General features: G+C 37.1%; 1 protein-coding gene across 3 annotated transcripts in view; it reads left to right on the top strand.

Moving 5' to 3' along the window:
- The window catches only part of PTPRR (protein tyrosine phosphatase receptor type R), a 261921-nt gene that overhangs the window by 201165 nt on the left and 44101 nt on the right, over positions 1-16655 (top strand). For all 3 annotated transcript variants that reach the window (XM_055085211.1, XM_055085212.1, XM_028490395.2), the window contains 2 exons: positions 10867-11053; positions 13627-13711. In XM_055085211.1, the coding sequence (XP_054941186.1) occupies positions 10867-11053; positions 13627-13711 (272 nt within the window). The remainder of the gene's footprint in view (positions 1-10866; positions 11054-13626; positions 13712-16655) is intronic.

Genomic DNA, 16655 nt, shown 5'->3' with positions numbered 1-16655 from the left:
TAGGAATAAACCTACCTAAGGAGACAAAAGACCTGTATGCAGAAAATTATAAGACACTGATGAAAGAAATTAAAGATGATACAAATAGATGGAGAGATATACCATGTTCTTGGATGGGAAGACTCAACATTGTGAAAGTCATTGTGAAAATGACTCAAACTACCCAAAGCAATCTACAGATTCAATGCAATCCTGTCAAACTACCACTGGCATTTTTCACAGAACTAGAGCAAATATTTCACAATTTGTATAGAAACACAAAAGACCCCGAATAGCCAAAGCAATCTTGAGAAAGAAAAACGGAGCTGGAGGAATCAGGCTCCCTGACTTCAGACTATACTACAAAGCTACAGTAATCAAGACAGTATGGTACTGGCACAAAAACAAAGATCAATGAAACAGGATAGAAAGCCCAGAGATAAATCCACGTGCATATGGTCACCTTATCTTTGATAAAGGAGGCAAGAATATACAGTGGAGAAAAGACAGCCTCTTCAATAAGTGGTGCTGGGAGAACTGGACAGCTACATGTAAAAGAATGAAATTAGAACACTCCCTAACACCATACAAAAAATAAACTCAAAATGGATTAAAAACCTAAATTTAAGGCCATACACTATCAAACTCTTAGAGGAAAACATATGCAGAAAACTCTATGACATAAATCACAGCAAGATCCTTTTTGACCCACCTCCTAGAGAAATGGAAATAAAAACAAAAGTAAACAAATGGGACCTAATGAAACTTAAAAGCTTTTGCACAGCAAAGGAAACCATAAACAAGGAAAAGACAACCCTCAGAATGGGAGAAAATATTTGCAAATGAAGTAACTGACAAAGGATTAATCTCCAAAATTTACAAGCAGCTCATGCAGCTCAACATCAAAAAAACAAACAACCCGATCCAAAAATGGGCAGAAGACCTAACTACACGTTTCTCTAAAGAAGATATACAGATTGCCAACAAGCACTGAAAGAATGCTCAACATCATTAATCATTAGAGAAATGCAAATCAAAACTACAATGAGATATCATCTCACACAGGTCAGAATGGCCATCATCAAAAATCTACAAACAATAAATGCTGGAGAGGGTGTGGAGAAAAGGAAACCCTCATACACTGTTGGGAATGTAAATTGATACAGCCACTATGGAGAACAGTATGGGGGTAGGGTAAGCTGGGACAAAGTGAGAGAGTGGTAGTGTATATATGTCCATATATATATATATGGACATATATGCACTACCAAATGTAAAATAGCTAGTGGGAAGCAGCCGCGTAGCACAGGGAGATTAGCTTGGTGCTTTGTGACCAGTTAGAAGGGGGGATAGGGAGGGTGGGAGGGAGGGAGACCCAAGAGGGAAGAGATATGGGGATATATGTATATGTATAACAGATTCACTTTGTTATAAAGCAGAAACTAACACACCATTGTAAAGCAATTATACTCCAATAAAAATGTAAAAAAAAAGAAAAAGAAAGAAACTCTGCAAGCCAGAAGGGAGTGGCAGGACATATTCAAAGAAATGAAAGGGAAAAACTTACAACCAAGATTACTCTACCCAGCAAGGATCTCATTCAGATTCGATGGAGAAATTAAAACCTTTACAGACAAGCAAAAGTTAAGGGAATTCAGCACCACCAAACCAGCTTTACAGCAAATGCTAAAGGAACTTCTCTAGGCAGGAAACACAAGAGAAGGAAAAAGACCCACAATAAAAAACCCAAAACAAGTAAGAAAATGGTAATTGGAACATACATATTGATAATTACCTTAAATGTATATGGATTCAGTGCTCCAACCAAAAGACATAGACTGGCTGAATGAATACAAAAACAAGACCCGTATATATGCTGTCTAGAAGAAACCCACTTCAGACCTAGGGGTACATACAGACTGATACATCCATCCAATGGAGTGCTATATAGTGTTGGCAATTCGTGTGTAAATAAATTTGAAGACACAACACACAAATAAATATATTTGTGATATATTTAGTTAAATAAAAAGCAAGCCATAAAAGAATATGTAGACTAAAAAAATCTAGATTTTTGTCATGCATATATATTTAAAACTTGAAGGACAGACACTTAAAATGTTATTAGCAATTACTCTTCGTGTTGGTATTATAGGATATTTTTCTTTCTGGTATCTATATTTTTAATTTTCATGGTGACTATGCATTATTTTTGAATCTGAGAAAAGTTATTAAGGTAAGAATTTTAAGGGCTTGAGGAATATGAAATGGTCCCAACGTAGGTGACCACTGACTTTGCATATGTAACACTGCTACTGACTCTTCCTCACTAACCAACTTTCCTAACCTTGCCTTCTTCAAATGTTTATCAGTGTATGCCATATAGCAGCCACACAGCCATGTGTGCATGGAGTGAAATAAGAATTATCACATGATCATTATTAATTACTATAATCATTCACATATTATGTTATATGCCAGTTATTAGGCTAGAAATGTGCATATATTTTTGCTTTTTTATCTTTTAAAATGTGAACAAATCCTGTAAGTTTTATTATTATCCCCACTTGCAGATTAAGGAGTCTGAGGCCGAAAGAGCTTAGTGAAGTGCAGAGCATTGATTTAAACTCAGATTCCAAGGTCAATGCTCAAAGAACAATGTAACAAGTTCAATTTATTTTTTTTAATGATTGTTTTGATTTTTATTTTTTAAAATAATGAAAGAAGGGTGTAGTAAATTTTGCCTCATGCTGTACATATATAAAAGGTCAGGGCTTCCCTGGTGGCGCAGTGGTTGAGAGTCCGCCTGCCGATGCAGGGGACACGGGTTCGTGCCCCGGTCCGGGAAGATCCCACATGCCGCGGAGCGGCTGGGCCCGTGAGCCATGGCCGCTGAGCCTGCGCGTCCGGAGCCTGTGCTCCGCAACAACAGTGAGAGGCCCGCTTACCGAAAAAAAAAAAAAAGGTCAGATATCATTGTATGAATTAAAAAATATTTATTTAATCACTCAAAAGGGTCAGGAATGTTCTACCTAGTAAAACAGGCGCTTTCAAGTAGGGAAATCAATCATTTATCACACCAAAAATTTTCTCTACATTGTAAGATTTTTCTTTTTACTTTAGAGTGAAATTTGTTTTTCATCTTCCTGGGCCTGAGCCTGGTATCTTTTATACTTAATACATGTCTTCCCTACAGGATTTCCTTTGGGAAATTTTATTATAGATGGTCACAATACCTATTCATTTATTTCAGCTTCTAGAAATTAGTAATACTGCATTTATGTCACCATTTAACTTTCCAAGAGCTTTGAATTTGTCACAGTTTAACTTAGCACTCCATGTCCTCTTTTCTTTTTTTCTTTTTTTTTAATTTGCCCTCTCATCTGTCAAGAGATCCAGAATAGGGGTTAGCGCTATACATAATTATTTGAAGGTAAAGAGATGGAAGGAAACAGCAAACCATTCATTAATTCCATTACCCTTAGAACTTAAAAATCATACATCTGGAGTTTCAAAGAACTGTAGAGGCCAGTCAATCTATACATAGTAAAGGAATTCCATCTCTGTATTTCGATGTTTTTTCTTTTGTTATTCAAATGAGTTAGAACTTCTCTTTCTTTTCTTTTTCTTTTGCCTTTATTAGAAATCTCCTAGAAAACTAAATATGTGGACAAATTTAATGAGCAAAACGAATTCAGAAAAATCAAGTAGGTGGGCAGGGGTCTTAAGCACACCTTTACAATCAAGCCAAGATTATCAGGTTTGTGATCATTATGATTTTAACACACAGGGAGGAAAGGTTGGCCTGAAGGTCTCAGACTCACAACATGTCAGATCTGGAGAGGACTTCAATATTCAACTTCTTTCTTCTCACCATGTAGGATTAGATGTGTATACCGATAGACAGCTCTGAACAAATTATTCATATTTTTGACAGAAGAAAAAAAATTAAGACTGGAAAAGCTCTCAGAGAACTGTTCACCTTCATTCTGTACTAAATTCTTCTTATAATCTTTAGATGCATATTTTTCCATTCCTGTTTCAAGTACTTCGAGATAAGCAGCTGCCACCATTTCCCACTGAAATGTAATTTCATAGTTCAGTAGTTTCAGAAGTACATCTTCCTGGACTCCAGGCAAAAGGATCACTGTTTCATTTTGTTCTCTTATTCCATTTCCATTCTTTGTTGGGCACAAAATGAGGGGCCACGCTTGAAATCTCACTGTTCTTGGTGGCCAAGGTACCGCAAAAAGAGCAGCCACATCTGAGGATTAGAGCCATGGTCACAATGCTGGAAACTGTAGCCTTTCTGCCTAAATCCAGCTTCTGAACTCCAGCATATTGCCCCAACTACCAGGAAAATAAATGCCTAGTTTCTGAGGTATTCCAGCACTCAACTGTTCTTGTATTTTTAGCTTGTATTTTCTTTTCACTTCTTGGTCATTAGGAGCAGCAAGGCAAAAACTGAACAATTTCAACAGATGTTTATATTCTCTTGCTGAAATGAATGTGTGGCCCTGGCCCATAATATTTATACATTTTTTCCTTTTTACTTAATTGTAATTAGCATGCTGTTTATTGCATTCCTTTTACCTTTCCTTAAGAATTTGCTTTTTCCTTCAATTGTCTGCATTGGTATCTTTTGAATTTCCTCCCTCTTATTTATTTTTTGGCATAAATAAAAATTGGTGCTACAGTGGGAGTGTGATAAAGCTTTTCATTATGTTCCCTTTTGTCCAGCAGCAATCATAAGGTATAAAAAAATTCTAAACAGTTTGCCAGAGTTACGTAACAAAAAAAGAAGCAAAGTTTTTAATAAGACTTTGTGTTCTTAGTTTTCCCCATTCAGTTTTTATTAAAGGTCCAGATCTCCTTCTGTTATTTTTGTTGATTTTTTTTCTCTAAATCCTTTAGATTTTTTGTTCCCATCCCTTAATTTAAATTTTCTCTTAATTTCTTACATTTGTTTTGTCTTCTTTTTGAGATGTCTTTCTGATTCTAGCCTCACTTCTTACCATTTGGTTTATGGATACTGTGGAGCAGAAGTCCGTTCTCTTAGTTCAGTAAAGTGGTATTTTCTCCTCCAGATCATTAGTCAGGGATAGCTAGTTAAAAACCTAATATTCCGGGCTTCCCTGGTGGCGCAGTGGTTGAGAGTCCGCTTGCCGATGCAGGGGACACGGGTTCATGCCCCTGTCTGGGAAGATCCCACATGCCGCGGAGTGGCTGGGCCCGTGAGCCATGGCCACTGAGCCTGTGCATCTAGGGCCTGTGCTCCGCAACGGGAGAGGCCACAACACCACAACAGTGAGAGGCCCGCATACCGCAAAAAAAAAAAAAAAAAAAAAACACCTAATATTCCCATATTTATAAAACACATCCCTTCTCTAGATTGTTTAGTAAATTGTGTTAGAAACATGGATAACCTATTTGGGGAAAAAAAAAAAACCTAGGTTATTCTTACCTTTACCATACCCCCAAATAAATTATAAATCGATTAAAAGATTAAATTTTTTTAAAAAAATCTAAACTTCCAGGAGAAGAATTTCTATGGATTTGAAAGCAATGCAAGAAACCACAAAAGAAAAGATTGATACCTTTTCCTTTTTAGTTTAATATTTAATTTGTAGAATTTAATGTGTTTGACTAAATGTAAATATACTTTTTAAAAATCCGTAGTATTTTAAAGCAACAATAAGATGTATATATGCAACAGGGTCTGAAAAATAATATCTTACTTATCATAGCAATCAATAATAAGTACATTAATGTCACAATATAAACATTAAGAAAGAGCATGAACAGACAATTCTCAAAGGTAATGACCAATAAATGAACAATAGTCATTTGAAAATGTGTTTATCCTCATCTATAACCAAAGAAATAAAAATTAAAACAATAAATCACTGCCAGTACTGCCTATAAAATCGCAAAATTGAAACGTCAATTTAAATGTTAGTGACGTTTATGAGACTCCGAGTGGTTTTAATTTCTTTTTTGAAACTCCTAAGTTTTATTAATTAATTTATTTATTTACTTTTGGCTGCGTTGGGTCTTCGTTGTTGTGAGCGGGCTTTCTCTAGTTGCAGCAAGCAGAGGCTACTCTTCATTGCTTTGCGCGGGCTCCTCATTGCAGTGGCTTCTCTTGTTGTGGAGCACGGGCTCTGGGCACGGGCTTCAGTGGTTGTGGGACGCAGGCTCAGTAGTTGTGGCTTGCAGGCTCTAGAGCACAGGCTCAGTAGTTGTAGCACACGGGCTTAGTTGGTCCGCGACATGTGGGATTGTCCCTGAGCAGGGCTCGAATCCATGTCCCCTCATTGGCAGGCGGATTCTTAACCACTGCACCACCAGGGAAGTCCCTGAAACTCCTAAGTTTAAAATTTTCTACAATGAACATGTGTTACTTTTATAACAGAAAAATTAATGCTTTAAAATATATGTGGATGTGTATTTAATCTCTTCTCTCCAACCCAAGACATGACTAAGAAGTGTACACCTTTTTAAGTGGATTCTACTGATTCTGTTTCCTAATTCCACTATATTTCAGTTAACCTAGATATTGGTTGTTCCTTGAAAATAAGAATTAACAAAAGCAGAGATTTTCCCAAGCTGATGACATCCTATGGTAATATTTCATGGCCAGGATAGAAGAGCCCTCATGATAAGGGCTGTTTTGTGGAAAGTGCTTTCTGTAAGGTCAACAGCCTGTACCAGTTTGACTCCATAATTAAACTTTAAGACTCTGTCTGAGGCGTTGAGGTGAAGTGTTCTGGAATTGTTTAGGGTTCAGGGAAGATGCCTTTGCCATAATAAAAAGAAATTTTAAGAGAAAGAGGTTATCAAGAAGGATGTGTTTTTCTTTAGTGACAAGCTATAGAATCTATCCATTGATTTCAAAACAATCTCAGTGTAAAGAATTTTCGAGTTTTTGTGAAGATCTCTTAAAATGGATCTCTTAGAGAAGTAGAAGGTGAGAGTCATATAGGACTTTATTCATTATGACCCAAATTTATTAGTAGCCAGGCATCTTATTTAAAAGCAGTTTACTTAAACTATCTGGTTAATCCTTGTAATAATCCTCTGAAGTAGGTACACTGAATTATTCATTTCACAAAAGAGGAGGAAATTGAGATGTAACAAGTCTAAATAGCCAGACCAAAGGTCCACCACAACGACATGAGAGAGGCAGGGTTTGAGCCCAGACAAGTATGCCTGTAAAGATTGAATTTGTACCTTGAATACTGCACTGTCTCCACATTATAATTCAGTAATCCTAACTTTCCCCCCAACAACTGACTCCAGCTCTACATAGGGCACTGCACAGTCTAACATAATCTGCCCACCTTACCCTTGCTTTTGGGTGGCAAAGCAGAAAGAGCTTGGGTTCTATGTTCTAACTTGGATTGAATCTTTATTCTGCTATCATGTTCCTCTTAGTTATCTCGTCACCTGTGAAATGGGGGAAAATAATACCTCAGAGGGATGCTCTGAAGATTGAGATACCATATGTGAAAGTGCTTAGAACAGTGCTTGGCAAATAGTAGATGTTGAATAAATATTCGTTTCCTTTCTTCCTTCCCTTGACAAACAAAAGTGGTTCTTCCTGACCAAGTCAGTTTGCATGAAAATGCTTCCATGGCTCTCAGTTTATCACAGAATCCTTAGAAAATTTACTCATAAGATCAAAAAGACCTTAGACAGGGATCCCAGAGGTTTTTAATCCTCCAGGTTTCGGCAGAGTATGCTGCGAGAAGCCAAAGCAGAGGTTGATATAACTTGATGCTCTGAATTCTCTCTCTTCTGGATTCAGGCAGGCTATTTATACTCTTGTTTCTATGACTCTTGCTTCTCTTTCAACTCTCCTACATAACCCTGCCCCCCGGTTCCAAAATACATTTTACACAACTGAACTCTAGCTCAGACTGCTGATATGAGATTTCTCAAAGATGCCTTATCATTTCCTGCTCCCACACTTTTTTTTTCTGCCAGACTCTCTCTCTGAAATAACCGTCTACTCAAAATTTATCTTTTATCTTCAAGACCCAACTCAATTCATCCTCATTCATACATCTGCTCTGACCACTCTGGACGGAAGAGACCTCACTTGCTACTAAACCACTCTAGCACTGAGTATCCCTCAGTTCACAGGTTTGTACATACTTTTGTATTTTAGGGCTGAAAAAGGACTGAATGGAATAGTGGTTTAAGATGGCATCTGATTAGCAGTCCCTTAAGCTGCTTCTCCCAGCTCCTTACTCAACTATCTATGTAACCAGCAAAAGTCAAATTCTCACAAAAACACTAAAATCTAAGACCAATAGGCAAACTATTATCAGGATTAGGAAGGAACTTCTGCAATTTAAAGGCCAAAAGAACTGGATTGAGAAACTTTAAAAACCACTTTCCCATTAAACATAGATTAAAATTCTTGGCCTGAAAGGAGAACCACCCTTTGCTCCTCCTCAGCTGTTTCCCCCCTACTCAGAAAGAAAGGAGACCTGTCGGTCACCACCAGCAGCCACCAAAAAGAATACATGGTGGGGGGCAACCAACCCTCTTATCAGGTAGGTGATATTTTACGGGGTGTCCAAAATGCTATCCCCTAATCCCTAGTACAGTGATTCAAAAGAGTTAAAAATAATAATAGAAACTAGAAAAAGATTTTCAGGAACATGCCAAGAAAAAAATAAAAAGCAGATGTCAATATTAATTTTTTTAAGTCAGATGTGAGGGGTGGAGGGAGGGTGAATTGGATGAAAGTGGTCAAAATGTACAAACTTTCAGTTATAAGATAAATATGTACTAGGGATGTAATGTACACAGCATGATGACTGTGGTTAACACTGCTATGTGGTTATACAGTATTTGAAAGTGTTAAGAGAGTAGTTCCTAAGAGTTCTTATCACAGGAAAAAACTTTGTTTTGGGTATCTATATGAGGTGATGAATGTTAACTGAACTTAGCGCATAATCATTTTATAATATACGTTAAGTCAAACACCTTAAACTTAACACAATGCCGTACGTCAATTGGGTCTCAATAAAACTGGGAAGCAAAAGTCAAATGTGAGGCCAAACATAAAATTAATGAGAAGGTATTTGATATTGATAAATTTTACAGTGAAGATATAATTATGAATCTCTTCAAATAACGTAATGGCTGAATATATAAAGTAAAAACTGTTAGAAATATAAGGAAAAATAACAAAAACAGTTACTGTGGAAGAATCACATACATATCTCAGGCTATGAGAAATCCAGTAGGAAAAAAGTAAGGAAAAAATAGATTGGAATAATATCTTTAATAATATATCATAATATAATATATAAGGTGCTATATATGTACATATGTGCTTATATATCATATATAGAGATATATGTCAATAGATATATAGATAGATAACCAAAGCAGCTGCCAGCAAAAGTATGCATGAAATATTTAGAAAATTTTTTATAGTATTTGTCTCAAAGAAAGAATCAAGAAATTCCAGTAATTAGAAATCCATTCATTGATTTCCATGTACTCTTACTAGACATTAATAAGGATAATAAATGGGCAAACACTTATGTTACCATTGAGTTAAAGCAAGAATTAAAACTACAATTACAAACCATTTAGAAATTAACAAAAATGACAACATTATATATCAAACTATAGAATGACACCAAAGCTACAACCAGAAACAGATTAATAGGAGGAAAGAACTGATATGTTTTTGTTTACTGGAATTTTTGTTGTATGTTCTAACAATTTTGCATTGCTTAAAACTAAGCTGTAGCCACTTCAATATTTCCTGAGGTAGTGTTCCATACATGTAAAATACCATTCAAAGGAAATAATATGCTGGGCCTAGTATCTTCTTGTATTCTCTCTACTCACATTTGTTTTGACCTGTATTTGCCAGTTCTCCATTTCCTTGGGACACCAACCAGTTGGCACCATATTTGATCGCCTGGTGCTCACTTCAGGCCCCTTTAAATTTAACATTTCTTTAAGTACAATTTCTGACTTTGCCCCTCAGCACATGCTATTTTATAGTTAATCCTTGGTTCCACACAGCCAGTATTACTAGTAAGAGGCACTCACACCTTCTCTCAGGACACAAGGAGCCTTTATATGATGGAAGAACACCACCTTGCCTCCCAACAAGAGGAGGGAAATCACAGAGGAAAAATCAATTGTAATTTAGTACGAGGGTCTGTGGTCTTTATGGTCCCTGGTAAATTTATCACAGAATTAAATAAATACATATATGCATATGCAATTACACACATATACCTACATATGCATTACATACATACATAAATGGAGGGTGAAAAAGCTATCTTTTAGGGATAAATCAGAAGTTATAAAAAATATATACATTTTGAACTTTTAAGTTCTATTTCACCGACAATCATTTGAACTAAAATAAAAAGATTATTTTTCTCCTGTGAGCTTCCTGTGTTCAATAAAATCATGAGTATGGTGTATGGATATAAGAAGAATTAGGGTGGATATAGAATTTATATCCTGGACTCTCAGATATACAGATAAATAAGGTAGGTTTGCGTTACATCTCACTCCTCAATTCAAATGCTGTGTTTACTTTTCCTAAATTTTTCGCTTAATGTATTAGCCATGTTATTATTTCTGTAGCAACTATACCCCTTAATAAACTATAGTGCATTTTCTCAATTCAGAGTTATTTCCAACAACAAAACTGTCAGTTTCTTAAGAAACTATGAGTAGTTGCTATAGTCAATTATGGTACCATAAAAGAAGATATTGGGTCCTTACTTCTGTAATAGTTCTCACTGAATTATATGTATGTACAGAAAGACAAACTGATCTGCTCACAATAATTCATGCAGTGTTTAAATCTAATAACATTTTTCTCCAATGTAGACGAGGGTCCAACGTATCTCTTACCCTGGACGTGAGTAGCTTGGGGAATGTTGAACCCTTTGTGGCCACACCAACCCCACGGGAGAAGGTAGCAATGGAGTATCTGCAGTCAGCCAGCCGTATTCTCACAAGGTCACAGCTCAGGGACGTCGTGGCAAGTTCACATTTACTCCAAAGTGAATTCATGGTGAGCCTGCTATTTATGATTCACTCTTCAGTAGGCATTTTGATATACTAGGCACTAGAGGCACATTCTAAAATGACACTGTCTTCCACTCAGGCAACTTACGGTTAAATGGTTACAGTTCAAAAGGTTAAGTGCAAGGATTTTAGATCCACCCTGCATCTCATCAACTATTGGTAAGTGTTCAAACTAGAATGTGAATTGAGGCAGAGTATATAAGGGCTGGCCAGGCAAAGTGACAAGAAGTAGGTGAGCATTCCGGGATGAAGGAACAGCCTTGCTGTCACTGTTCGGGAAATTAAATTGTGCAGTTTGACAGGAGCATTGAAATTAAGGTGGGAAGTGACAGAAATTGAGTTTCAGATATAAAAGAAACCCAAGTCTTAATACATATTTAAGGGTTTGGACTTATCTTGTGTTTTAAAAAGATCACTATCTGCAGTAGAGTCAGCATTAGAAAGAGGTATTTTGGAGATTGTAGAGATAATCCTGTGGAGCTGTGATGGTGGTCAAAACTAAAATAGTAGCAGTGAAAATTTGGGAGAGTCTATTAAGTGGGCTTAATAGGCTAAGGCAGCCAAGACAAAGTCAGGGATGACACCCCCATTTTTAGACTTGAGCAACAGCGTGAATGTATTGTCATTTAATGAAATAAGGAACACAAGAGGAAGACCCAATGTGAGCTAAAAATGATGGTGAGTTTCATTCAGCTAAAAATGATGCTGACCCATCAGTGTTGGTGGTGATAATGCATGAACACACGTTTCAATCCAGAGAGCATGGAGACAGATTAGACCTTCTTAGGTCTAATTGTTGCCCAAGGGGAATATCCATTTTATAGAACCCCTTGCATCTTAAAGCAGTTGTACATTTAAGCCATAGCTGTTGGGTATAATAAGTTGACGACTTCAGGGTCAGTTCAGGTGTTTGCAACCACCCTAATGACGAAAGAGACAGCAATAGGTTAGATCTATCAGCTTCATCAACTCTTATTAAAATACAAGCATGTCGTTTTAAAAATTAGACCTCGTAGCATATCATCTTTTATGTATGAAAAAAATGAGACCTGGGAGGAATCAAAGAACCAGTCAGTGATCACATAAGTGGCCAAAGGTACACCTAGTATTCTTTTCTACAACCACAGATAGCTCTTTGTTCTATGAGATAAGCCCTTAACACAGTCTGCTTCCCTGAGAGATGAGGCCAACAAGGAAGGCCGAGGAGAGAGATAATGCTGGAAGATGACAAATTGTCAGTGTGTGTCAGAAAACAGGAAAGATCGGGGAGGAATAAAGATATTCATGGCTTTGCTAAAACAGACTAACTTGTTGGAAATTACCAAGCATGAACATGTGGTTTCTATTGAACATTCAACAGTTTTGCTTATTTTGGTAACTTGGAACTGAGAACTTGCAACATTTAGTTGGAGCAGAGAGTAGGAATAAATATCGTAAATACCTAAAATAATGCAAGCTTAGGAAACAATATTTTAAAAGTAAGCTACTCCTCTCAATGGACCGAGTCTTAAATTCACAGTATAGTCAGGCTTTTCTTGAATTTTCAGATTGACTGAAAACAAGGACAATTTAAATAAATTTGCAGATAATTTCTTTCATTTCAATGAATATTAAGCTGTCAAGTTCTATTTTCTGTAGGAGAAAGTGTAGATAACAAAAATATTATTTTATGTGATCTAGGGACAAAAGGTATTTTAGTGCACATTGACCTTATCTAAGCAATCCTTTGCAGAATTTTAAGTTAGAGAACATACTATTTTGCATAATCAACTCCTTAAATATTTGTTTAGACCCTTTTGAAAACGTTGGCTTTTTGTTTCCTTTGTCCCAGTCAGCATCAGACGCCCACCTTTTTCTGTCTAACACACAGAGCGACTTCTGCTTTAATTGTTCCCTCCTCCATCATTTGACATATATTCTGACTTAACAAAAATACTTGTGTTCTTGTTAAGTGCGAGAGGACAGTGCCTAAATGCCCTTCACTACAAATGTTGCATTTACAACCACAAATGGAACAGTACAATTATAAACCATTTCTTAATCCAAAAAAATGCATCATATCATCATCACTTAAATCAGCAAAAATGCCCTCTGTATTTACCATTTGGGGAGGAAGGTTTTCATAATCCTAAAAGAGTCACAACTAATGTTAAAAGAGAATCTATCATAGTAAAATGTTTGGTACTGAATCTACACAAAGATAGGAAGAAATCTGAATACATTGTTTAAGAAAAAGCAGTTTTTCAGCTGCCTGTTTATATATTTCCAGCAATTATGTCAGAACAGGATTCTTAAAACCTAACCAAAGTTTTCTATGTCTCTTTAGGAACTACATATCAAATAATACTTTCTAACACACAAAGCCGTTTCTTGGAGTCAGCTTGTCAGGGTGCAGCTGATGTGTTTATGAAGGGAAGGGTGTTGGTCAACCAGAGGTGGTAGTCTGTTGTTTCATAAATGACTTTGAAGTCCAGTAGAGCTCTGGATCAGATGGCCCCCCGTGAAGATTTTCTTTGTGACAGCATTAAATACAGTATTTGATATCATTTATTTTTGCAGGAAATACCAATGAACTTTGTGGATCCCAAAGAAATTGACATTCCATGTCATGGAACTAAAAATCGCTATAAGACCATTTTGCCAAGTAAGTTTTTTGAATTAAACTTTTTTGTGTGGTAAAGCTCAAGCCTTCCCCATCCACCCCTACCTCACCATTTCCCATCCTCACAAGTTCCATATACACACCAAATTTGGAATTGCAAGCACATCTCAAGACTAATAATCGTTAAAGTGGAATTCCCTGGCGGTCCAGTGGTTAGGACTCTGTGCTTTCACTGACAGGGCCCGGGTTCAACCTCTGGTCAGAAAACTAAGATCCCACAAGTGGTGCAGCCAAAAAAAAAAAAGACTAATAATCATTAAAGTGGTCTAAGGTTAATAACTTTATCTTGTATTACTCTTAAAATAATGGTCTGCTCATAATTTCAGTAGACACATGGCTCTAAAACTTTACTGTGGCACACTTTATGGTCAACTGACTTTCACTAAGTGTCAAACAATGCAGTGGGGAAAGGCTAGTCTTTTCAATAAGTGATGCTGAAACAACTGGGTAGCCACATGCAAAAAAAACTGAAGTTGGACCCTGCCCTACACAGCATACAAAAATTAATTCAAAATGGATCAGAGGCCTAACTGTAAGAACTAAAACTATAAAACTTTTCACATAAAAACAGATGTAAATCTCATGACCTTGAATTAGTCAATGATTTCTTAGATATGACACCAAAAGTATAAGCAACGAAAGAAAAAAACAGGTAAATTGAACTTGAACAAAATTTCAAAGTTTTGTGCTTCAAAAGGACACCATCAAGAAACTAAAGAGATGACAATGACACAAAATGGGAGAAAATATTTATATATTAGACATCTAATAAAAGACTTGTATCTATAATATATAAAGAACTCTTATAACTCAGTTATAAAAAGACAAATAGCCCAATTTTAAAATGAGCGAGGGACTTGAATAGACATTTCTCCAAAAAAGATACACAAATGGCCAATGAGCATATGAAAAGATACCCAACACAATTAGGCATCAGGGAAATCAAAACCGAAGTGAGATAACACTTCATAACCACATGATTATAATAAAAAAGACAAGAGAAAGTGTTGGCAAGGATGTAGAGAAATTGGAACCTTCATACTTTGATGGTAGGGATGTAATATGGTACAGCTACTGAGGAAACACTCTGGTAGTTCCTCAAAAGGTAAAACCTAAAGTTACTATATGACTCAGACTTTCTACTCCTAGGTATATGCACAAAAGAAATAAAAACATGTAGCCACACAAAAGCAGCTGTACACAAATATTTGTAACAGTATTATCTGTAATAGCCCAAAGAGTAGAAATAACCACAATATCCATCAACTGATGAATGGATAAATAAAATGTAGTATATTCACGCAACATAATATTATTCAGCAATAAAAAGTAATGAGGTACCAGACTTCCCTGGTGGCACAGTGGTTAAGAATCCACCTGGCACAGGAATAAAGATGCAGATGTAGAGAATGGACTTGAGGACACGGGGGGGGGAAGGGTAGGCTGGGACAAAGTGAGAGAGTGGCATCGACATATATACGCTACCAAATGTAAAATAGATAGCTCGTGAGAAGTAGCCACATAGCACAGGCAGATCAGCTCGGTGCTTTGTGACCACCTAGAGGGGTGGGATAGGGAGGGTGGGAGGGAGACGCAAGAAGGAGGGGATATGGGGATATATGTATATGTATAGCTGATTCACTTTGTTATACAGCAGAAACTAACACACCATTGTAAAGCAATTATACTCCAATAAAGATGCTAAAAAAAAAAAAAAAGAATCCTCCTGCCAATGCAGCGGACACGGGTTTGAGCCCTGGTCCGGGAAGATCCCACACACCGCGGAGCAACTAAGCCCGTGCGCCACAGCTACTGAGCTTGTGCTCTACAGCCACAAATACTGAGCCCTCATGCCACAACTACTGAAGCCCGAGTGCCTAGAGCCCATGTCCCACAACAAGAGAAGCCACCGCAAACAGAAGCCCGCGCACCACAACGAAGAGTAGACCCGGTTGCCATAACTAGAGAAAGCCCGCGTGCAGCAATGAAGACCCAATGCGGCCAAAAAATAAATATAATTAATTAATTAATTAATTAATTATATTAATTTTTTTTAAAGTAATGAGGTACTGATGCATGCTATGACATGGATGAACCTTGAACTCATTATGCTAAGTGAAAGAAGCCATCACAAAAGAACTCATACTGCATAATGCCATTTATATGAAGTGTACAGTTAGGCAAATCTGTAGACATAGAAACTACAGTTGTTGCCTAGTGGTGAGAGGCATGAGAAATGACTACTAAAGGGTATGAGTTTATTTGGGAGATAATTAAAAGTCATCCTTGCTAGAAACATTCTATATACTATCTTGTATCCTTACAGAAGAGTCTAGTAGCTATAGGGCTGCCTCCAGAGCCAATCTGCTGAGGTTCATATCCAGCTGCACCACTTACTGTATGGCTGTGGGTAAATTTCTTAACTTAATCTGTGAAATGGGAGTAGTAGTAGTCACCTCACAGGGTTGTTGTTAGAGCCCAGTGCTTTGCACATGATAAAGTGCTCAATGTTAGCTATTCTCATCATAACTCAGAAAGATATTATTGTTCCTTTCTTCCGGAGGAGGAAAGTGAGGCTTATAGATATTAAAGAAGCAAGATTCAAATCCAAACACGTCTGCCCCCATGCTTTCCACCACTGATAGTTGCACAACTCTGTGGATTAAACAAATAAAAATAAATTATGTGATGGCACATTTTAAACGAGTGAATTGTATGGTATATGAATTATATCTCAAAAAAGCTGTTACCAAAAGACTTCATTGTGCATAACAATCACCTAGAGTCCTTGTTAAAAATCCAGTCCTGTGGGCTTCCCTGGTGGCGCAGTGGTTGAGAATCCGCCTGCTGATTCAGGGGACGCGGGTTCGTGCCCCGGTCTGGGAAGATCCCATGTGCCGCGGAGCGGCTGGGCCCGTGAGCCATG

This window comes from Physeter macrocephalus, chromosome 6 (genome assembly GCF_002837175.3).
Source record: "Physeter macrocephalus isolate SW-GA chromosome 6, ASM283717v5, whole genome shotgun sequence".
Lineage (NCBI taxonomy): Eukaryota > Metazoa > Chordata > Mammalia > Artiodactyla > Physeteridae > Physeter > Physeter macrocephalus.
Note: the sequence above shows the minus strand (reverse complement) of the source record. Positions and strands in the feature narration are given on the sequence as shown.